At 56.4% G+C, this 23847-nt stretch overlaps 1 protein-coding gene across 1 annotated transcript; it reads right to left on the bottom strand.

Annotated features, from left to right (window-relative positions):
• Positions 1-539: 539 nt before the first annotated feature.
• CDC42EP1 (CDC42 effector protein 1) lies at positions 540-8732 on the bottom strand. Its single transcript, XM_075076714.1, has 3 exons — positions 8516-8732; positions 4068-4968; positions 540-3019 (listed from the first exon to the last, which is right to left on the bottom strand). The coding sequence occupies exons 2-3, from the start codon at positions 4507-4509 to the stop codon at positions 2199-2201; spliced, it is 1263 nt and encodes a 420-aa protein (XP_074932815.1). The 5' UTR covers positions 4510-4968; positions 8516-8732; the 3' UTR covers positions 540-2198.
• Positions 8733-23847: the final 15115 nt, after the last annotated feature.

The raw sequence follows: 23847 nt of genomic DNA, 5'->3' as shown, positions 1-23847 counted from the left end.
TGCTGCTCTAATTAAAAAGTGTCTCACCAGCCTTAAGTGAGACCGATGTATGACAGCAAACATCAGGGCTCTTTAGGCTGGGTGGGAGGAGAGCAGAATAGAAAAGCATATTACGGAGAGCTGGGTCCGAGGCAAGGTGACAGGGCCCCTGTCCTCCTTCTCCACTTCCTTGCTGCCCAACCCATGGGACTTGCTGCTGCCTGAGCACTCAGGCAGCACCAGGGGCTGGAAGGGCTGTAGCCAAGCCAGCTTTGGGAAGGGTACTGATCTGCTTCAGGCTGCAAGTGAATTGTTGCCAGGCTGGAGAAGAGGCTTTGTACGCTCCTGTGTGCTGTGTGGGGCTGGGTAGATAGGACGTTGCTTTGTGTGTCAGCCACCGTGAGTAGCAAAGTACTGGGCGAGTTAATCCAGGGATCTCAGAGGTGCTGGAAAATCCTGCTAAGAGTGGGGAGGGTGGGATTTTCTGGCTGGGGCACTGGCAGACATAGCAAGGAATATGATAAGGTCGCTGCAGCTGAGGGGAGGCACTGGAAGAGAAGTTAGTATCAAAACTGCTTTAATAAGGGCAATAATAAGTGCATGGGATACAGAGTGGAGGCAGAAAGGATATTCCATGGATGTGGGTCTTTGGTCTGGAGCTTGTGTTATGGTCTGGGAAGCGGAGGACAGGGGGACCTCATCCTGAGAGCCAGGGTCCCCATCCCAGAGGGAGCAGGAGTGGCGAAGGCTGATCCTGCTGGGTGCTAGTGGCCAGAGGTGGGGACACCTTGAAGCTGCTGCCTGCCCCGGCTTGCTGCTGCTGGCTGGTGCGAGGCAGCTGCTTGGGGAGGCTGGGGAGATCAGCTTACCCATAACTTCGATGGCCTGACTGCGAGTGGCACTCCCACGTACAACATGCATGCACGCCAGAGCTTCTTTATTCTGCTCAGAAGAGCTCTGTGCCAGAAGCAGCCAGGCGGCGGGTGAGCCGTGTGGGAGCGGAGCCCTGCAGCCATGGTCCAGAATCTCCCCCCACTGCACACCCCCTCCTGTCCTGGAGAACAAGGGGGGTCCTGTGAGGGTCTCTCCTGTGACCTCAGCCCCCGAGCATCTCGGCTCCACGCCACAGCACAAAGGCGCTTCTGTGAGGGCCTGTTTGCACGCAGGGCAGCGTGGGGGGCAGCTTGTTCCAGGGCGGCCATGTCACTTGGGGCCACTTGGTGAGGGGCATTATCTGTCCTCCATGCATACCCCTGGGAAGGGGCACACTGGAAAGAGGGGTGCGTGCGTGTGGGATGGGGAAAGAGGGCAAGAATGGGGAAGAGGTGGCACAGACTGAGTGGATGCAGAGGGAGTCTCCTTATTCCAAGGCAAGGGGAAGGGATTTTTAGGGCCCAAGCTGCAGACTTTAGTGCCCTGACAACCCTGCCTCTGCCTCCAGCCAGCCAAGAAATTTCTTCCCTCCCTACTGCAGTGGGATGTGGGTCAGAAAAGATGTCCTAAGTGATGCTCAGCAGCACAAGGCAAGTGGAAAGACTTCTGCAATTATCTCTGTGTCTGCTCTCACCTCCTTAGTGCTGAGCTTATGGCTTTTGGGTTGTTTTTTTTTTTTTTTTTTCTTGAGGAAAAAAAAGAAAGCCCAGCTCTGTAAGCTTGCCTGCCCCATGAGCCCACAGCTGACCTCTCCTGGTAGATATATGTGCTATTCAGGAGGGTCTCACATCAGCTGGAGCTGGGGAGACCCCAGTCCCCTACATCCCAGAGCTATCAGTAGGAATATCTCTGGCAGGGCACCCATGCCAGTGCAGAGGGTGGCTGGGGCACATCCCTAGACATGCCAGCAGGGCCAGGCTGAGGGATGGGAGAGAGGATGCCAGGAGGAACGGGATGGGTTGGGAAGAGGTTTGGAGTTTCTTTGGTACATGGGAATGGCCCTTTGGCATCTAACAGCAGTAAGGCTGGGGAAGGGCTGAGGTGCCCAGCGCTGTGATGCACAGCCCTCACCAGCCCCCCTTAGCAAGCTGGCCCAGTCTCGGGGAGCCCCCCAGGAGATGGACTCTCCTCCTGCCCCTGCTGCCCCCCAGTGCCCCGGCTTGGCAAGGAGGTTGCCCACTGGGTCTGCCAGTAATGCTGGCACCTGAGGGTGGGAGATGGGAAGGAGGGTGAAGACCCTGACACCGGTGCCTCTGGTGGGGGGCCATGATGGGAGGGATGGCCATTCACACCTTGACTTCATCCTCCTCCTCCTCCTCATTTGCATACTCGAAGGAATTGCTGTGTCTCCCCCGGGCACCAGCATACCCCTCCTGCAGGCTGGACAGCTTGGCCTCCTCCTCCTCCTCCTCTCCCTCCTCCTCCTCCTGCTCCTCTCCTCGGTTCCAGGTGGCGTCAGGGGACTGGCTCTCCCCTGTCACTTGCGACCGCCATGAGCTGCTGCTGGGGCTCTCCCACATGGTCTGCGTCCGGGCCTGCCGGGGACCCTCACCCTTCTCTGAGCTCCGTGGGGTGCTGGTCCCACCATAATGGCGGGCCAGGACCTGGGCTGCCCGGTCAAACTCTCCCGCCTCGATGGTGCAGTCATTCCAGTGCCCCTGCCATGGCATCCCTCTGGGTGCTGCCCCCAGCCCCGAAGCCCAGGCAGGGTCCTCTCCAGCACCCTCAATGGCATGTGCCTCTCCGTTGGCATGGACTGACAGTCCTGGCAGTGAGCTGGCCCCCGACAGGCTGCTCTGCCCAGAGCGGTCCCAGAAACTGGACATTGCTGTGTCCTCTCCATGGGATGCATCCGATGCTGGAGGGACCCCGTCCTTGGTCCCCTCACCACTCGGAAGGTCTAGGCCATCTTCCCCCACCTCGCTCCCATTGGTTTCAGTGAAGCTCATCACCTGGAGGAGCTCGCTCATCAGGGAGGGCCCCAGGTCCAGGCGGAAGGAGAGCAGGGAGTCCGAGCGCTTTAGCTCTGCTTCCCCAGGGAAGGGGCTTTCTTGGGCCTTTTCCAAGCGAGGGACACGAGGGATGGTGCAAAACCCGGACTCCAGCCCTGTGAGGGAGAACGGATGGTGAGGGAGGGCACAGCTATGTGGAAGGAAGCCTGCTTTGCATCTGCAGAGGACAAGGGATGCTGCCACCGAAGTGGCGCGGGTCACACTCCTGTCAGTGGCGCTGGCCTCTAAAGGACAGGCCAGTGTCTGTGTGGACATCACCAACATCCAGAGTTACCATGGAGGGTCTCCAGGTGGGCTCTGGGCTTGGTAAGATGCTGGTGGGGGCTGAGCCAGGCAGGTAGGACCAGGAGATGGCAGCATTGCTTCAGCTTGCCTTCCCTCTGAGCTCAGCCACTTCTCCCGGCTGCTGCAGGCCCCCCAGATCCCTCCGGCCCCGAAAACCTCTGCTCCAGACCTCCCTCCCTGGGGAAAAGTTGGACCGCAGCCCAGTGCTGTGAGGCCCGAGAAAAGCCACCCAGCTGTCCTGTCCTATTCTTCCCACAACTCTTCCCCAAAGGTCCCTCCTGGATCCCTGCCGGATCCCTGCCGGCAGGGAGGGACGTGGGCACAATGGGGAAGGGGGAGATGGAGTCTCTCGAGGAGCACATGGAGATGGATGGGTTGGCACAGCTAGGGACAGGGTTAGAGCATCTGCATGGAGGTGGGGAAGGCCATGCCATGGGTCTCCTTGACCATGCAGCCTTGGTGTGGGCATTGCCCTGCTGTCCCAGCACCATCTTGGGAAAGGCATAGGGCTGATGAGAGATGGGGGTCACCCCCTTACAACTACTCCACACAGGTTGCCAGCTGTGTGGGGCTATGGGGGAGGGAGAGGAGGAGAAATCATCCATGCTCCACTTTGGGGGCACCCTGGGAGGAGACCCTCCAAGGTCAGGAGCAAGGAGCAGGAGCAACCTCAAGGTTGAAAGCAAGGTTAGGGTTATCTCCTCGCATTGATTACCAGGACTGGGGACTCTTAAATGTTCTGTATCTGCTGAGAGCCTAAAGTCCCTCAGTGGGGAAACTGAGGCATGAAGCAATGGAGAAGGGTTGCAGAGGGGGTGCCGTGCCTGGACGCCAGCCTTTGCCCTGTGCTTCACTCACCATAGGCCTGGTGCGTTTTGGAGAAGCTGTTGGAGGCGCTTTTGAAGGAGAACTTGCTGGTCAAGCCCCGGCTACCATTGCCGTCATACATCCCCTCGTTGAGCTGTGGGAGTGAGATGGCATTCTTGATGATCGGCGAGACAGCTGGGGGGGCGGGTGATGCTCCTGCTTGTCCCCTACCGCCCCGGCTCCTCAGCGGTGTCCGGCGGACGTGCCGCAGTGTCCGGGTGAAGAAGTTGTTAGCTTTGGCTGTGTCAGTCCCACCATGGTTGCTGAGGAAAGAGGTGTCCCCGAAGACATCTCCGCCACGTCCCACGTGCATAGTGTGCCGAAAGTCCCCCAGCGGTGGGCTGATCATGTCTGGCGTCAGCTCTGACTTCAGCCGCCGCTTGCCATGGGACCCCGACACCCAGCTGAGCACTGGCAGCTTCCCCAGGCTCATGTTGCACCCCTCACCTTGCCCCTGCCTTTGAAAAAGCCCTAAAAACCAGCCCTCACCGGGCTTCCAGCACTGGGGTGGCCTGTCACATCCCCAGCCTCCCCATTGCTCCTGCTCCAATGCTCCTGGGGGAATGGCTCATGTCACCTTGGCTTTCAGCAGGTGGCTTTCAGCCTGTCCCCCTGCTTTGCTGCACTATGTTGTACTCATTAGATCACCCACAGTGGGTACATCTCCTGTGGTAAGGATGGTGGCAGTGTGGAGGTGTCCCCCGGGGGTGTCTGGGGTCACCTCTGGTGCTGCGGAGGTCACTGGAAGCTGCGTCTGGCTGCGGGCTTAGGAGTTAATCCACCGTCTTCTGCTGCCTCTGGATGAGTGGGAGCCGGTCACAGATGGGGCAGTGGGTGACAGGAGTTTGGGGTGGGCTGGCAAGGCAAGCACCTCGGTCCCCTTGGCGGTCACCTAAACAAGGTAAGAGGAATGGTGAAGCACTTGGAGAGGATTTTCCCAACCATGTTGGCTGTACCCCTGGGACTGGCTGAGGAGGCTGAAGGTGATGCATGAGCAATGGTGGGGAGGTTGCTACTGGCTGTGCCCCTTGCCTGGCCCTCCTCTTGCGGGGGGAAGTAAAAGGCTTTTCCCTAAAACACGTGCTTTCCCTCACCCCTCTGACCTTCCTTGGCATGCCTCAGTTTCCCCTGCCTGCAGAGCAGCTTTGCCAGACCCATGCTGCAATGCAGGCTAAGGATTTCCCTCCCAGGCAGCCCCTCCTCCCAGAGAGGTGCCCTGCCCGGCTGCCCCGGCTCCTGGGTGAGAAACCTCTCCCTTCTTTTTGCTATTCAGATGAACCCCTGGGGAGCGGGTGAGGCCTGGGGACCGCATGCTTCTTGGGGAGGCGGGGTGGTGGGGAGGGAAAATGCAATATTTGTATATTGGTTTGTTTGTCCTCTTCTGGCTGGGTCCTTAGGTGCTGGCCAGACATATCGGAGCAGCAGGGAGCTGGGATTGCAGGGAAGACAGCTGCTTTGCAGGCAGGGGAAACTGAGGCATGGCAAGGGAGGTGATTGCTCGAGGTCGGAGGAGAAGGCGGGATGCGTCCCTGCACTCAGGCAGGTCCTGGAGGCACTGGGGGATGGGGAGGCAGCGGCTAGGCTCATGACGGCAAGGGCGATGACCTCCCCAGTCAACAGGGAGGACACTCAGATCAGCAGATCCCTGTTGGAGTCTGTGGCAAGAGGGAGGAGGTCGGCTGGGGAAAGGAGAAGATCTGGGACACAGGGCACCTCAGAACATCAGTGGTCTGGGTGCCCGCCTGGGGACGTGTCCCCCCCTGGCTCAGTCTCCACTCAGGGGCCAGGGAACAGGATGGAGCTGGGTTCCTCCAGCAGGGCTAGCTGTGGAGGGCAACATACCAAGAGGCAACACAGGAGCCTCACATCCCTCGGTCCCTGTGTGCTGGGACCCCCATTGCTCTGTAGCTCCATCCATCCTGCCCTGCCATGCTGCCTGCCTCCCCTGCTTGTCCCCGGGTCACCTCGGAGCAGTCAGGCAGTGCCAGGGTGGTGAAGTCTCTGGCAAGGGGCAGCCCTGGACTTGAAGCTGTTTCCTGGCTGGCTACATGTGTTTTTGCCTTGCCCTGGCCTTGTTTGTTCACCTGGGGCCCCTCTTATCTGCCAGGGGTTACTGCCTGGGGAAGGGAAAACAAACCTCCCCTGGCAGCTCCCAGCACCATTGGCTGCCTCCCGGGGTGGCAGTAGCTGGTGGCAGCAGGGACGGTGGCAGGTTACCTTCCTGCTGGCCCCTGGCTCACGCAGCCCATGTCTGCCTCCTGCTCGCAGAGGCCATGTGGTGCTGCCTTGCACCTGGGATGGGCCAGGCACGTGGCAGATTTGGGGTGGGAGGACAACTAGGGAGCAATGTCCTCTGGTAGAAGCCCACCCATAGCCACTGGGTCAGGGCTCTCCTGGAGTGCAAGGAAACCACTGGGGTGGTCCCTGCAGCATAATGGGGGTCTTGGGACCATAGAGAGATGAAACCCCATTTTTGAGCTGTCACTGGGTGCCCAAGGAAGGCACATGACCCCAGAAGAGGTTATTAGGCGAGTTACAGCTCTTGAGTTTCCCTTTCCCTCTGCACGTTGGAGCCCCTGAGAAACCCAAAGTGGGGACTGTGTCCTTCAGTGTGTGCAGCACCAGGCAGGGCTGCTCTGAGGGGTGGACCCCCCCCCCCCCAGGTCTCCCGCACAGCAGAGCTGCCCTGCAGACCCCTGCGGGGCACTGGGGCTGGCATCACCCTGGGGACAGGGCGGGGAGGCAAGCAAAGGGGAGATGCAGAGGGAAAGCATCCCCTTGTTCCCTGCCTGGAGAGCTATTGAGCAGGGAGAGGGGAAAAGGAAAGTGTTTCTCCCGCCTTGTCCCTTGGCCACCACGGGGACGCAAGCCAGCACCTCCTGGCCTCAGGCTCTCCCTGCCTGCTGGCAGGCAGCAAGCATTGGGAGAAGAGGGAGGGAGGCAGCTGGTGCCCAACCCTACCTGGATGTCAGGTTCCTGGCAGGCGTGCTGGGCATTTTTTTCCTCCAATCTCCCCCTTTTTCCTCCTTCCCTCTGCCCCTGCTGTGTTTCCCTGCCAGCTGTGCCCCTTTGAATCCTCCCCTCTGCCCAAGTGGACTCCTCCATGCTGGGGAAACTCGTGATTCTGCGGGCAAAGGGTGACCCATGTGCTCTCCTTTCCTCCACTGGGCAAGGCGACCCCCCTGTCTGGCCACCCATCTGTCTGGATGCTGCTTCTGTCTGGCAGCCCGCCGCATTAACCAGCCCCCAACATGGTGAGCCCACAGCCCATCCTGACCTCCCCTTCCCTGGCTTCCTATCCCTGGCTCCCTCCTTGCCTCCTCTGGGAAGCCCCCTGCCCTTAAAGACCAATCTCTGGCACCTAGTCCTCCTCCTCCCAGCCTGGCCTCCCCCATTTCCCCCCGAGTTCATCTGGTTTCCACTGGTTTTCTACTCGCCAGGAATGGCCAGAGCTGTTCTGCTTGCTGGGAAGAGCGGAAACCAGAAAGGGGGGGAAAATAATCCAGATGTCTAGTTGGCTGGGCTGCTGAAAGCAGCCTCTTCCCTCCTCCTCTCCTTACACAACCCCCCCCGAAGGGGACATACTCCAAAAGAGGGCGAGGAGATATTTGGGGTGGTCTCAACAGCGGGATGAGCGGGTGGAAATGGCTGTGGGCGGTCAGGAAGGCTTTCCCAACCTTCCTGAGTGCTGAAAAACCTCCCTTTCCCTGGAGGAAGGGAGGCAGAGGCTCCTCTGTTGGGTCACTGCTTGGGGATCAGGAAAGCCAGTGGGGACAGGCTTTTGGGGAAGGGGGAAAGGGGCTTGGCTGGCTGGGCTGGGCCTCCTCCAGCTTCCCTGGAGCAGTGCCGGGGAGTAGGCAGACAAGCCTGAGTCCGACTCCTGTGCTGCCGGCTATATATATATATATAGTTATATATTTTTTAATATATATATAGTTATATCTCTCCATATAATGAGGGTATTTTTCCAAGCAGACACACTGGCATGTGGATGGAAGCCGGGCTCCAAAAGCAGGCAGTTTCCAGCCTCCTTTTCCTGCCCCGTTGCCCAAAAGTTCTCCCTTTTTTCCTCCAAACTCCCAAAATCAAGGTGCCGAGAGCCTGCAGGACTTTGAGGGATATCCACAGTGGGGTGGGGGCGGGGGGGGGTGCCATGCCCCCTTCCCCCATCCTTGGGAACCCCTCCTCACACCCTTTCTCTCCTGGCTTCCCCCCCAGCCTGTCTCCCCTCTCCTCGCTCCTGCTTTCCTTACCCGTTTCCTGTTGCATTCCTGCCTTCTTCTCCCTTTCTTTTTTGCCATCCTCCCTGTCTCCATCGCCTTGCCACCCCTACCGCTTCTCCCCTCTCCTACCACCCTCTCCACCCTTTTCCTTCTGCTCCCGACCCCCCACCTTGCCCCAGATCTACAAACTGAGGAATCAAAACTTTCAGGATTTACCTCTTCCGAACCAGGGTTATTATTTTTTTTTCCCGTCCTCCGGCCGAAAAGTTGGGAGACGCTCCCCGTGAGCCCGTGCAACTTTCTCCAAGAGTTACTGGCTCTGTGTTCCGGAGAAGGGGGGGAGAAAGGGGAGGCGTGCCCCCCCCTTTTCCCACGGTTGTCCCCCCAAGGCTGGCTCTCCCAGGCTGACGACCCGATGCCACGGGAGAGAGGGAGCGAAGCTGGCGGGGAGGGGACGTGGGAAGGAGGAGGGCGGGCTGCAGCACTGTCGAGCCAATCCTTGCCTCGGCAAGGAGACCAGAGAAAATGAGATTTATTCCAACTATCCAGGACAGAAAACTTCAGGAACTTCTCTGCCGCTCCCCCTCACCCCCACCCCCGCTTCCCCAGTGCCATTTCCCGTCTTCCAGCATTTGCTGCCTCCTGCTCCTGGGTGCCTGCTTCAATGAATTTGGGGAAAGGGGGAAGCCCAGGTCACTGGCTAACCTGGTTAGGGGAGCCTAGCCAGGGAGCAAAGGAAAAATTTGACTGCTGTGTGTGTGACCGCTCATGTACCACATGGAGTCACCCCATCCCACGTTGGTTGGGAAGACCCCAGTGCCCGTGAAGTAGCAATGCCAACCAGGAATGGGGTCTGGGGGTGGGCAGTCATGCCAGGAACTGTGGGTAGTGTTGCATTGAGTGTTAGAGGTTAACAGCCTCCTCGGAGGATGCATGGGGCACATGGGTGTTATGGGGTCAGGACAAACATTACAGGGTCAGGACAAGCATCATATCAGTGTCATGGCATCAGACCAGGGTAAAGGGGTGGCACTAGGTTAATTTGAGGAGGTAGTCCTTGGTGGCACCATGGAGGGTTTCTGCCCATACATGGGACACCGCATCCCTCTGGCATTGTGCTTCATTTCTTTGTCCCTTGCTGGTCACAGGGCAGAAGACCCTATCAGTGCCAATGAGGGGCAACCTGCTGGTGGGTAAGGCATCACCAGTGGCATCAGTGGACCTCATGACCTCCAGGCGAGACTTGGTGGCTCTGCTGGGGAGCACTTGGCTAGGCACAAGCACCTATTCAAGGACCTGTGGAGGAGAAGGGAGGTGTCTCTGCTGGTGAAGGCGAGACGAGACTTGTTGGGGTTAAGCAGGGCCTGACTGAAGGGATGACAAGATGTCTGCAGAGTAGATGTCAAAATGGAGCCTGGTCTCTTGCTAGGCTCAGGTGGCTTGTGCTGAGGTGCCCAGGCAGGAGCACCTTGCTGCTCAGAGTTTTGCTAAGCAGCAGTAGGATTTTGGTACCATTCTCAGCCTCTCAGCCTCAGGCTTCTCCTCTGTGAAATGGGATAGTTGGGCTTTCTCCCTTCTGTGGATGTCTTCTCCATTGAGGTTTAAGAGCACATGGACTGTGCATTTTGGTGGTATTTCTAAGTGAGTTATGTCTCAGCGGGAGATGGAAGATCAGGTCTGAAGGGGGATGAGCTGTGCCACCAGCAGGGAAAAGAAGAAATTGTGACCTGCATCCTTCTTGCTTGTCAGAGATGCGCTAAACATCTCTTCCCCCATGTCCCACCCTGAGGAAGCCAACGGGGGTGGTGGAGAGGCAGGAAAAGACCCTTTCTTTGGGTCTTCTCCCTCTGCATGACCTTCAAGGGCATGTCCCACCCCCAGCCCAAGGGGCTCCCCTTCACTTTCTTCATCCCCATCCCTATGCCCTGCAGCAGGGGCTGCGGTGGGGAGCGGAGCCTGGGCGACGGCAGCCGCCTCCGCTGGGGAATGCAGAACAAATCTCTTCCAGATGGGACAGGGGCCATGCTCTGCTCCTAACAGGGTGGCTGGCTTTCCACCACCTCCTCCTCCTCCTCGCCCCTGCTCCAGGCATCTCTGCATTCTGGGCCAGAATGGGCTCCATTTCCAGGAAAGCAGCTGGAAATCCCCCCTTTTCAGCACCGCTTCCCAAGCCTTGTGGTCTTGTGGCCATGCCAGCTGGGCTGTGACTTTTGTCCTTCTGGGGCGGGCACCGAAGTGCTTTGGAGACCTCCAGGGTACATGCCAGCTCTGGGACTCAGTACCCATCCTGGCCGTTGGCTGCCTGGATATGAGCAGAGGTGGTGCAGCCCCTCCAGCTGTACCCTAGCAGGGGTTGCACCCTCCTAAGACCCCCTTCTTTCATATACAGCTGCCTGGAAAGCAAATCCATACAATCCTGCCTCACAGCCTGTTTATCTGCCTTGGTTGATAAATGAGAGGTGGCTGTGGGGCTGGACGGTGCTGCAGAGCCACTGTACCACCCGTGCATGCCCTGGGCAGGAGCTAATGCCTGGACCCCTCCCAGCCCCATTGCCACAGACGCCCAGCTACTTCATTTACCTTCAGTCACCCCAACCTTTCATCCTATCTGTAACCCTGCGCCCCAGGCAGTAGTACTAGTCTCGCCATTACAGAGAGACCAACCATTGGGCTTATCATGGGAGGCAGACAAGTGGCCCCACAGCTTTCCTGGCAGGAGGATTTGCTTTGATTCCTACAACATCAAAGATGGGGCTGCACAAATTTTCCCCCTTCTTCCTGGTGCTCATCCCTCTGGCATGGGGCTGAGGTCTTACAAATGGCTGAGTGTGACAGGGATGGAGAGAGGGACAGAAGGTGCTGGGGGAGATGAGGTCTCTGCCCCACACCCCCAGGTGCTTGGTCCTTCCTCCCATCTCTCTTTACAGCCCTTGCTGCTCACAGACCTGACACCTGAAGGAGGCTGATGCAGGATTCCCTCTGGAGAAGGAAAATCCCCCCTTCTCCCTTCCCCCAGCTACTGGGGAGAGTTGAGGGAAGGTGATAGGGGCATCCCAGTTTGGGGATGGGGTGCTTGCCCCTACTATTTCTGTTCGCTGCCCTCCCGCCTGTCCTTCCCTGGGAAATTTCCAGGGATGGGGCTCTGGGAGTGCTACCAGAGCTCCAGCCCAGGAAATTTCCAGGAGGAGGAGGGCAGGCAGGGGGCTCAGCAGGAAGGGGGTGCCTCACTCTGTGCACAAGAAGCAGATATCCTGTTGCTGCCCAGGGTCTCCGGCTCATGTTTCCTCATTAACTGGGAGCGCCGCTCGTTTGCGGGTGACTTCCAGATGTTTCCATTCTCTTTGCGGCGGCCGTGAGGGCGCATACCGCATGGGTATGGGAAATATTGCCAGCAGTGGCGTGGGGGCCAGACACCTGCCATGATGGGAAGGGGGATCCTTAGGGCCCCCTGCCTCACTGTGCATCCCAGCGTGGCCTCACCAAGCTCCCCTCACCCTGGTGCTGTCAAGTCCCTCCTCCCTGCTTCCAGCCCGTGGCCCTCAGTTCTGCCTCCAGCCTGCGTCTCACTGCCCTGGGGATGAGCTGGAGGCAGAGCCGGTTTTAGGGTAAGCAAGCCAGGGTGGTGGCAGGAGGTGATGCCCTGGGGCGAGGGATAGGTGTGAGGCACCCAGCATCTTCCCAGTGCATCCTTGGTCTGATGCCAGCACTGGCTTTATGGGCACTGGATCCCTCACGTCCTGTAGTCTATTCACTGGGATGATTTCACCACTAGCGGCACCTCCAGTGATGTGCTAGGCCAGGCTCAGCCCATTTTTGGGGCTGTGCTGTGGGTCCCCCACTCTGTGCCCATAGCCTTTGTGATAACCTGGGAAAGGGATGAGATTGGTGCAGTTCCAAGCATCCTTGTGCTGCACCCGGGCAGGAAAGCGGGTGGGTTGTGGTGAGCACCACCAGGCAGGTGGCAGCATCAGATTAGACCCACTCATGCTAGAAGAAGGTGGATTGGCCTCTGTAAAAGCCCATTTCTAATTTCCCCCACTGATTCCTGCAGCTCCCCTCCCCTGGAGCAGCAGGAAGTTGAAGGAATTGGATTGACCACGTCCCACTTGTGGAGTTTACAAAGGGGGGGCAGGGGGTGCTTTTCCCCTGGGAGCTGGGCCAGGAACTCAAAGCCTTGGGGTTTGCCAAAGCCCAGGAGGAGGTAGGGATGAGTTCCCAGGCTTGCTGGCGGGCTGCCTCCCTCCTTCTGCCCATCTCCTTCAATCCCAAATGTTTTCATCCTTCTTCCTCCTCCCACCCTCCCTGGCTTCCTCTTTGTACACTAGTGCTGTTCATGGGCAGGGATGTGGGGCGTTGAGGGGTGTTGAGGGGGGTGCTGTGGGAGGGAAGATGGAGGGGCAGACCCTGGTCCATGATCTCCCAACTTTCTGCCTGGCACAGAGGAGAGGGAAGGGGGGGTTTGGACTATGGATGGGAGGGGAGAGAGGATATTGCATAAACCAGAAGCAATCCAGGAACAGCTGCCTGTGGCCTGGAAGCACCTCTGTGATTCCGGGTGCTGGGAAAGGAGATATAAATATATATGTATGTATGTACATTAAGTCTCCCCAGAACAACCGCCCCCAAACACCGCTTGATTCTCCAGTTCCTTTTCATAGACCTTAAGGAGGTGCAGGAGGGACCAGGGGTGCTCAGATAACAATTTGCTGCTTGGAGAATCAGCTCTCTGTGTGTAGGGGCATCTGGGGTCTGTTTGCCCTCCCCCAAATATGTTCCCTTGGCAGGATGAGGAGGGGGAGCACATCTGCAGGAGTTTAAATGCTGTGCAGGCGGGAGGAAGCTGGGATGGAGGTTACTGAGGTGAGGAGAGAAAGGGGGGGATGGTGAAGATAGAAGTGATGCAGTGGGGAGGGAGGATGCACAGGGGATGGGGGTGAGGAGTAGGAAACTGAGGGGGCTCTGGGGCCAAAGAGCCTTTTGGAGATTAACTGTGTGAGGAGGTGGGGGAAGGTGCTTTGGGGAAAGCAGGAGCTGGGGGGTCTCAAAAGAAGGGAGTAGGCCCTCTGGGCTGGCATGGGAGAGGGGACCGTCAAGGGATGGGGGATGCATTCATGTAGCAGATGGGGAGCGGGGATGAGGAAGGGCGTGATGTGCAGAGAGAGGATGTGGAGATATAGGGAATGAGGGATGGGGATGAAGAGATAAGTCCCCCATGGGGGAGAGGGAGGCCATTTATGAGGAACCTGTCCTGGTCAAAGGGAAGAGATGAAAGCCAGGGGAGTGGTGGGACACAAGGCCTGGACAACTCTTTTATCTTAATGATTTTGCCTGTCCATCCAGCTCGCGTATTTTTGGCCCACGGAAGGAAGGGGGTGGGGATGCAGAGGCAACTAAAAATAGGGGTGTCCCTGCCCATTCCCCCAAGGCGGGCATCCGTCTGTCTGTCTGCCTGCCTGTGGGGTTGCTGCGGGATCTGGAGGAGGGGAGCAGGCCCAACCTCCTCCCCACGGCGTCTGGCTCTGCTTTTGTTTGTCTCGAAGCCCTACAGGGACAGGAAGAGGCCGAGGGGCCGGGAAACAATGGCTCATTCTCTGGGAGTCCGGGCCTGCCGAGGAGCGATAGGGGATGCGGGACGGTGGCCAGAAGGCAGGCACAGACTCCCAGCGCCACCACTGCAGGAGCTCGCCCCCCAGGAGACGATGGGGTCCACAGGTGGGATGCAGGGGGACCTTCCCCAGCCCATCTCTCTTCCCCAGACCCCAAATCAGGCTCCTGTGCCTGGGCAGAGAGGGGATGAGGGGGCATATTGCATGGGTGCACTTTGTGGAGGAGATGAGGGGGACAACACTGGCAACCTGAAGAGCATGTCTCCAGCAGGCACTGGGGAAACCTGTTGTTTTGCACCCTCTCCTTGAGCCTGTGAAACCTGCAGGAAGGGTGGCTGGAGCTGGCATCCCCTGGTGGGAGTGTCCTCAGGTGGGACCAGGGAGGTATTTATTTGGGAGCTGCAGCGTGCCTTTCTGTCCCGGCTTTCACCATGCTTGCTGAGGCAGTGCCCGTACTGCTGGTGGAAGCTCTTTCCATGCTCTGTGCTCCCTGCTATCTGAGAGGCAGCAGAGGGGCATGGATGGGCAGGCATGGCAGGGGGTGATAAACCCTTTTATCCCACCTCTTTCTTCTTCAGACCCCCCTTTTCTTCTCGTGGTACTCTTTCTCCCAGGGGCCGTTTAATCTTGGGATGTTAGATCTGACAACCAGGTGCTGGAAATGCCTCAGGGAGAGTCTCTCCCCATACTTCTCCAGACGCAGTAGGGGTGAGAGGAGGTGGTGTTAGCACCTGAGGTAGGGAAGAGGTTAGAAGATATTTTGCATGAATTGAGCGAGGAGGGGATAGAAGAACCTCCCTGTCTCAAGCCCCCTTTTTTCAAGGTCTCGGATGCTTGGGGCTGAACGCCTGCCAGGGCTCCTCTTGTTTACTCAGCTGGGGAGCTGACACATCCAAGGTCTCTGCTGACTCCACTTTCCCACATGCTGCTGGCGGGCGCATTCCAGGGCAGAGTGGAGATCAGCAGAGAGGCATGCCAGAGGTTTCCATCCAGGATGCTATCCCTGATCCCCTCTCTTCCCTGGCATCCGGCACCTCCTGCCAGGCTGTGAAGAGCAGGCATCACATCTGGCCAGCATCCTGGGCTTTTACAAGACAGAGCTGGCACAGAGACCAAGCATGGACTGGGACCCTGGGGATGGACGTCTGCGTCTCAAGCCGAATGCTGTCAGCAAGGCTTGGTTCTTATCCCTGTTCCTCTCTGGAGATCTCAGTCCTGCTCCCCATGATGACGCATGGGAGACATGTAGAAGGACAGAGGATGCCAGTTTTAGCTTAGTCCTCCCTAGAGGGCCCGGGGCAAAGGGGTAACAACCTCCTAGACTGTAATCCCAGCTTTTTCATCTTAGGGCAGGCACCTATTCCTGCAGCTGGTCTTAGCTTGCCGAGGCTTAACAGCATTGGGCTCTGCATGGGCGACTGTGTGAGCTGGAGGAGGAGCTGCACCCTTCTGCAGGCACCCGCTCTGGTCCCTCCTGGGCAGCTGCCCCAACCTGGTGTGGCTGCCTTTGGTTTTAGGAGGGAAGGCCACAAAGCTTTTAAAAATAAGCACCGGGAGATAAAGAAGGGTTTAGAGAGCTGGCTGCAGGGCTGGCACGGGAGACCAGCGCTCGCCCTGTCATTTTGGCCAGAGGCTCCCTGTCCCAGCAATGCTCCCACCTCTCCCGGGGCAGCTGGCATCTTTGCCTCCTCAGACCTTGGGTTGCTGGCAAAAGACCACCACGACCTTTCCTCCCCCCGGGGCTGGCCCACAGAGGCCCCTTTACGCCCAGCCCCAGCGTCTGGAAGAAGGGGCCTCGTCTCCCTCCTTGGCTGCCACAGGAAATGCGGAGCCTGGAGGTCAGGGGCCAGCCGGCAGCTCCTCCCAAGGGGGGCAAGCAGCCCAACGTTGGGGCTTGTATCATGCTGGTGTGTGCCAGAGAGGAGGGGACGGAGGCAGAGCTGTGGAGGGGGGGGGAGAGGGCCAGGCTTTTCCTGTTTATGTGACTATCAGACCCCCAAGAAAGGGAAAGGACTTGGAAAGCTCGTTGCTCTTGGGCAGGCTCCAGCTAACGTCTGTCTGCGGCTCAGCCTGGGGAATGCATCCCTAGGGCAGGGCGCGACTCCTTCCCAGGGGAAATGGGCATCCAGCTCCCAGTGGGGCTGGGGTTACATTCCTGGGCCTTGCAAATGTCTGGTCTAGCGGGGAGGCTGAGGTTGGTTTCCTGGGAAGTAAGGCACGGCTCCTGCTGCACCCAGGCTTTGATTCCTTCCATGGTTGTCTCTGGCTTTGGCTGATGCTGGTCTCTGTGGATGGTCTGAAAGGGAAAGGGCCACTGGGGTCAAGCTGAGGGGGTAGCTAGATATATTGGCTTTGGGACACAGGAACAGGGAGCTCTGGGAATGCCAGGCGTGTAAGAGTGCTTAGGGGAAGGTTACAAATCACACCATGCTCAGCCACAACTGCTCCAGCACAGAGCCTGTGCAACAGGCAGAAAGGCTGCAAGACCTCCTGCATTATCTAGGGTCACATCCTGCAGGGCATCTGGTGTGGCCATGGTGGTATGTGGAGAAGGAAATGAGGTCCAAGATGTGCTGTCACCTTCACCTCTGGCATCTAACTGCTCTGGCTGAGTTCACATCTGTACCAAGCTTGTCGGGTCTTAGCTTTGGTTTGTAGCCCTTAGCCCATGCTGAACATGGGTTGAGGGGTGCTCTGTGCAGACCCACCTCTGACAGACACCCTGGAGCACACCCCATTAGGCACTGTTAACGGGAGCAGAGGGGAGTTAATGGTGCCTTTGCTGCCCTACAGTAAGCTTGGGCCTGGCTCAGTGCAGCAGCGATCTCTGATCAGCTGTGGGATGAGAGTAGCTGGGCCTGGTGTAGATCAGGGCAGAGATGGAGGCGAGTAGGTATGTGTTGGTGTGGGTCCAGCATCTTCAGAGTGGAAAGGCTTGGGAAAGGCCTCAGCAGTCAGGAGCAAAGAGCAGTTCTGCATGGCGGTAACAGGCACAGCCCTTGGCTCCCCACATCCTTTCCTTCGCAAGGGCTCCAGCAGAAGGCCACACTGACCCAAAGCTTTTGGGCTTTGCCCTGGCACTTGCCCAGCCACCACCTCCCCAAGGGGTTGGATGGTGGGGTGGTGCCACCCTATGGTTCTGGAGCAGCGTTACAAGTGCTGGTGACGCTCGCTGTTCATTGCCCTCTCCAGAAAGACTTTGCCCCTGTTACCATGAACTCAGCTCTCCTGCCTGTCTGTGTCCCGGACAGGTTTGCTCTCCAGCCATGAGGAAAAGGTCCTGGCCTGGTCCTGGCCTCCTGAAACCCGAGCAAAGTCTCAGCATTCCTCCCTCTCTTGCAGCTGCATTGCCCTCCCTAGGACAGTCATGTATTCCTGGGGCTAGAAAACCACCAGATTGGGGTTTGTGGTGTTGCCCACACCACGGACTGGAAGACCAGGTGCACAGGTGAACCAGGATCTGCCCTCTAACAGTTGCTGCTGGAGCTTTGATGGGTTGCAAGCTGAAACACCAATGTGCCTTCCCATGCACATCACCAGCCAATGCCCTCAAAGCCCCAACTATTGTAGCAGAAGAGGGTTTTTGGGACTTAATTTATGTTCTCTGTTGCTTTATGAAGCAAATTTGCTGGTGGGCAGCACCTTCCTTCCCCAACACATGAACCCTCTCCCTTTCCCTGATACAGCACATGTTCAGTGTCATGGGTGTTATGAGATGGTATCACCCCCTCCTGCTCCTACTCCATTATCATCTGGTTGGTCTCACCCTGACAGTGACTCTTAGGGACTCTGGCTGCCAGACATCCTGGGCAATGCTTGCGTACCAGCTCAGGAGAGGAGCCATATGGGACTTTGATCATCTCGGGGAGGAGAAAGGGAAGATGGAAGTGGTGTTTTCCATCTAAGGTCCTTCTTTCCCTCCTGTCAAAGCTGCATGAGGAACCAGGGCATTTCTGAAGTGGGCAGAGCAGAGCTTCCAGCTAAGTAGCTAATCTTTTGGTGGCAATTTAGTCTTCTGAATTCAAACTGCTCACAGTCAGTTTGCTCGACTATAAGATGGCATCTCAGCTGGTGCTGGTGATTCTCACTGTCTTGGTGTCTTCAGCTTCAGCTGCCCTGCAAACACAAGACAGGGTTTGCCTTCTGTCTGTCTTTGCTCCCATCCTAAGCTAGAGCTCATATGAGATGGTGGAAACATGCTTGGTCTGGGCAGCTGGCTAGCTTTGGGCAGAGGACCACTGATGATCTTGTAGTCCAGTGGAGTATTCTTGGAGAAGAAGACATCTCTCATCCAGGGAAACCTGACACCCCACAAGGGATGAGGCTGGAGCTCTGCTGGAGTGGGAATAGGAGTGTCTTGTTTGCTCTGACTAGGTGGGTGTCCACATAGATAATAAAAGGGTTGGGAGGCTGGGATGGAAATGGCCCCTCTGTGACTGTTTGAGGAGGTCTAGGGGAAGACATAGGTGGGATGGAGAGGAGAAGGTAACTGGTACGCGTGGGAGTGCAGAGGAATGGCCGGATGCTACAGAACTAGCTAGACATATTGATTTCTGCTGGGCATAGTGCCACCTTCCCTGTTTGATTTCTAACCTGGGCTGATGACCCTGCTCATTTAACCCATTTGCCTTCCTCTGGCTGGAGGTCAGATACTTGTTTTATTCAGCCAGCCTGGATCTGTGGCAGACCTCATTCACTGTGACAGACCTTATACCCTGGGGAGCAGAAGTGGAACTCAGGAGAAGACAGATAGCCCATTCCCACCTGCTGCTAACAGGGCAGGCCTGGGACTGATGAAAACACCTGAGTGACACTGAAACCAGCAGTATGAGACTTGCCTGGAGTGACTGGAGCACTTGTGGGGTCCTGTAGGACAATAGGCAAGTTACAGGGTCTCAATTAGGAGTGTTTATAGGCTGCTAATTGGGGAAATTGTCATTCTCAAGCCCTTTTTTCCAGGATAGTGCTGAGGTCACATGGTGATTAATGCTTTGAATATTGGTTTGCCCGCAAATCTACCCCAAAGTTATGTCCTGAAAGGTGGAAAAAACTATCTACTTTATATTTCTGTTTTGTTGTCCCAGTTGAAACTCTGGGCTTTCTGCAGCACCCAACAGCTGGCTGAAGTTGACGCGGTCACATTGACCTCTGGTGGCTGCAGCCTCGGCGTGCAAGGAAAGCACTAAGGAAAAGTGGGTGGGTTTGGTGAGCTGTAGCCTGCTGCAATGAAAATGGAGTTGGGTTTGTCCCTTCTCTGGGATCCCTCCCCCATCGACTTGCCTCTTGGACAGTCATTTCTTCTCTGCCCAAAGCAGGTGTGATCTGCCCCCTTCTTTGTGTTTATCTTCCATCCATGTGGTTCTCCTCCCTTAGAGCCAAGTTCTGTTTGCACGCACAACAGTAAAAAAAGGTGGATCCTTTGTTGGAGAACTGAATTCACTCCCAGTTTCTAGACAGAGTGGGTCATACCTGGGAAGAACAGATACTGCTCCCCTGAATTCACTGTAACCTCTGTAAGGTCAGTGTGTGCAGCGCAGGGCCGACTTTAATGTTCCCCTTGCAAAGTCTGATGCAGAAGGAGCCAACCAAATTGGATTAAAAATGAGCAGTGAGACAAAGTCTCTGCTGGTGCATTTTCTGGAGGGAGAGGGAAAAAAGAAAAAAAAAGGATATCCCACAAGGATAATGCTTTAAGAATAAGGCAACTGCGAGCAAGGCTGAGGTGGCAGCCAAGTGTGAGATTTCCAGGCTCAGCCCTGTTGAGGTGGAGCCCCTTTGCCAGGGGCAGCTTTGGAGCAAGAAAGCCCATCCCAGTGACTCGAATCCCATCAGCCTGCTCTAATTCTGGTCTTCCTTGCCACCCTGCATACCTTGGTGCCCTAAGGAGGACTGAGATGTGTTGCCAATACCCTAACAAGACTCCCACACACTTTTGCCTCCTGTAGCTCCAGGCAATGGGTGTGTGTGTGAGGTGGAGGAATGCTGGAGGAAATATTCACTTGTTTTGCTATCTCCATGAACAGATACATGCATTTCCTTCCTGCCATAAAGGCTACTCACCCCTATTTTTGGGGGGAGGCTTCGTTCCTCCTCCCCTTCTGCAGTTGTCACCACCACTGAGAAGGGAACAAACCACTGTCAGCATGCCGGGGCAGTCCTACATCCGCTATGAAGAGTGTCGGAGAGATGAGCAAGTAGTCAAAGTCCTTGCAAAGGTTGTTAATATAAACACTGCGTTCAATGAGTGTCATTAGGAAAATAAAAGTTTTGGTTTTTTTTCTGTGTGTGTTAACTAATCTGGTACAAACCAGCATATAAGCCAATTAGATCAGGCTGGAGTCGATAACTCTGTTTCACAACCTCTTTTGCATTTTCAGCATTTGTTTTTGTTCCACACAGGAACAAAAACTGTGGAGAGTTTTTCACAACACAAAATCATGTTGGGACAGCTATTGCAGGGTGGAAGTTTTTATTAGGGGGGTTATTTCAAAGTCTGCCTTGACCTGACTAGGGACACCACCCTGGACCTTAGCAAAGCTCCCCCTAAAACTTCATTGGAAGCTGTAGGTCTTTGCAAATCATGGGGCTGTGAGAAGAATAGCATAGTTTGCTTGGAAAAAAAAGGACCAGGCAAGAGTTATATTACTGAAGATGTTCTGACCAGCTCAAATTACAGACACTGTATGGGCAGGAGGTTTCAGGACAGGTTTGTAAAGATACCACGCTTCCCAAATGCAGAGCAGGACTTTACAAAGCATCTAAGCTTACCATCTGTAACCTCAGCTGAGCTTTATACTGACAACGTTTTAGCTACACGATTGGGAATTTAATGAATTCCTTTCCTGCTTCAGACCTTCCTAAAGCTGTTTTTTAGGAGGGGGCAAATGATGCAGTGCTGTGGCATACCCAGCCGTTCCCCCCGCAGCATGGGCTTGCTCACCTCCAAGGGATCCCACCGACCTTTTAGCACCGCTGGTTGGACCCACACTGCAAGGTCCTGCAGAAGACGCAGCTGCCTGTCACACTCTGTGGGCCATGTGTGCTAAGCCCTTCCTCTGGCAGTGGAAACAACACGTGGCTCACCATTTGCTGGGCTGTCATAGATTTCCTGTGCGAGCCGGTGTGGCTTGGAAAGTTTTACCAGTGCAACTATTTTGGTTAGGATTTGGAAAAAAAACAAAAACCAACCCAACACAAAAAACCCACCCAAACACCCCAATGTCATTCCTAGTGTGAACTCAAGTGTGCCAGCACAAAAGTAGTTGCTACCAGCAAAACTATTTTGGAAATGTAATACCTGGCTGTGAGCATGTGCAGTCCGGTGGGACCGCACATGTCAGACGAACTGGGGGTGCCTTGTACGACCCTGGCTTCCCTCCAAAAGGTGAGCTCTTCATCTCTGTGCCTCCATACCCTGGCCAAAAACCAGGGACAGACCACCTCCTTCCTCTCAGGAGCTGTCTGTCTGGTCTGTTGGGATCATCTGCCCAGCCCAGAGCATTCAGGGGTGGACTGCTTGCTCCTGGGGTACCTGCTGAGCTCAGAAGAGACCCTCCATGAAGGTCAGCGACTGATGGTACTTGATGTGGGGCCTGCTCTGTCTGATGTCTGCATACTCTGAGTCACAAAGCACCGCAGCCATTGCCTGTGGGGTCAGGGCAGATGGAGGGAGAGGTTTCCTTGACACCAGGGTTGAGTTCATCTCTCTCTGGGTGAATGAGAGAAACCAACCTTTGTTTTGGGGCTTTTATCGTGACTGTGAAGATCTTATCTTCTATCACCACATAATATCCTGCTCAGGAAATCTTTTCACTAGAGAGAGAGACCTGGGTTTAACCAGCAGGCAAAAATTGACATGGCTTGAGTCAGAAGGGTTTCCCTGCAGGCAGCCTTGCTTATACTTGCTTTTGATCACTCAACTGGATGCCTCTGGCTGGAGGTAAGGGCTGGAGCTGGGAGCTGCGCCCTGCTGCTGGTGGTCCTGGGGCAGCACGTACCCTATGGGAGGGAGCTGTGCAGTGTTGGGCTTGCAAGGGAGGGGAAGGTGGCAGTTGGGACCCCTCGCAGGGAGAGTGAGTCAGCAGCAAATTCATGCGCTTGGGGTGTCAAGCAGTGTCTGTTGGGACGGATGCTATGTGAGAGGAGGTGGTGTTTGCTGAAAGCCCTTTGTGCATGCGTGTGCCTGGTGTTTGCTCAATACCTGTGTACATTTTGCTACAAAAGGCTATGTATCTGTGTAATGCTCTGTGTATCACACACATACAGTCTCAATTCCCACATGGTGGTTGTGCTTGATCTTGAAAAGAACATAGCAGCACAGGGAAAGGGTCTTGCTAAAGCCTCCCTCCCCTCAAACCACCTTGCTGAAGCTGGTGTAGAAGCCCTGTCGGGATGAGAGGGGATGCCTCTGCCATTGGCCCTGGAGGAGAAATGAAGATGTTAATTTTGGGTGCAGTGGGAATCCTTTAGGTCAGGGGCCTAGTTCATACCTCAGGATTGTTTCATACTCCCCCCACTTTGGTTTCTTCATTTATCTGAGGGAGGGGAGAAAGATTTCCATGCAGAGGTGGGGTCTAGAAACTGCAGTAATGGGATGCTGAGGGCATCTGCCTTTTGGGAATGTATTAGCAAGGGCAGGAGCAATCGTAGGGCTCCTTCATGTTGTGTCCAGAGTCCTGGAGGGATGCACAGCATTACTCTGGGCTACCCTGTGGGCTGACCCTGAGGCTGGGGGGAATCAGCTGAACTCCCGTTTCTTATGAGCTAGATATTGCATTGGAAATCTCTTGCACAGAGTCCACGCTGTCTTCCTGGCCATTGAGGTCTGAGGTTTGACACAGCTGAGAATGATGAAATGAGGTTGAAATGAGAAATGAATGAAATGAGAAAATGAAAAGGACCTTAGCCTTGGAGGGGGAGGGGAATAATGTTTGGACCAAACCATGGTGTCCAATTCCATCTCTCCCAGATGCCTCCTAGTCCCAGTGGTATACACAGATTTGGGCAATTAGGTACATGGCAAGAGTGAAAATTACCCTGTGCAAGCTCTTTGTGTGGGCTCTTTGGGATGCTGTGTGGACACACAGATCCACTCCTGGGATTGCTTTGGCCACTTGGATCGAAGGAGGAGGAAAGCTTTGCAGCATCTGCCCCTGGCCTGGCGGACTCAGTGCTTGGTCAGGTTGGCTGGTGCAAGCCCCTGCATGCCCTGGGGTACAGATCAGTCACACTGCCCCAGGGCTGCCTCCACACCCAGCTCCACCTACAGACACTACTGAGGACTGGGGGTCCAAAATTAGGCCTGTGGGACCACTTCTTGGCCTGGATCGGGCTTCTTTCCGCCACCTTCATTGTCTCCCCTTCCTTGAACACCCCTCCTCGTCCATCCAGAACCAGCCCTATACCTGGGGTGGCCAGGCTACAATTTTTGGAGTCCCTGAACCAAAAAAGTTCCTTCTTATTCACCTCTTCTCTGCAGAGAGAGCTGGGGAGGCTGCGCCCTGCCAGGAGAGACCCCCCCCCTCGGACGGGCAGGGCCCCGGCTGGGGGGGCCAAGTCGACCATCCCCTTCCCCCGCCGGTCTGTCGGGAGGCGAAGCCGGGTTTGTTTCGGAAGAGAAGCTGCTGGCGAACCACATCCTTCCGGAGAGCAGCTCCATCCCGGGGCTGGGGAGGGGGGTGAGAAAGACGGGACACACGCAAAGAAAAACCTTTCCCCGGCTCGCCCAGGTGAGGAGCAGCCGGAGGGTCCCAGGAACCGGGAGGAGCCGGGGAAGGGGGGTGAGAGGGGCCGCCCCCGCCCGGCCGGTGAGTGCCACCGCGACCCCCGGGGCCGGGTAGGGCCGGGCTCTCCATTGCCCAGGGGGTTGCCGGTTCCCTCCCAGCCGGCTGGAGGAGGGAGGGAGGGAAGGTGGAGCGGGGTGGGGAGAACGTTTCAGACACA

Source organism: Phalacrocorax aristotelis, chromosome 1, assembly GCF_949628215.1.
Source record: "Phalacrocorax aristotelis chromosome 1, bGulAri2.1, whole genome shotgun sequence".
NCBI lineage: Eukaryota > Metazoa > Chordata > Aves > Suliformes > Phalacrocoracidae > Phalacrocorax > Phalacrocorax aristotelis.
The sequence above is the reverse complement of the archived record's forward strand: the minus strand, read 5'-3'. Positions and strand labels throughout refer to the sequence as shown.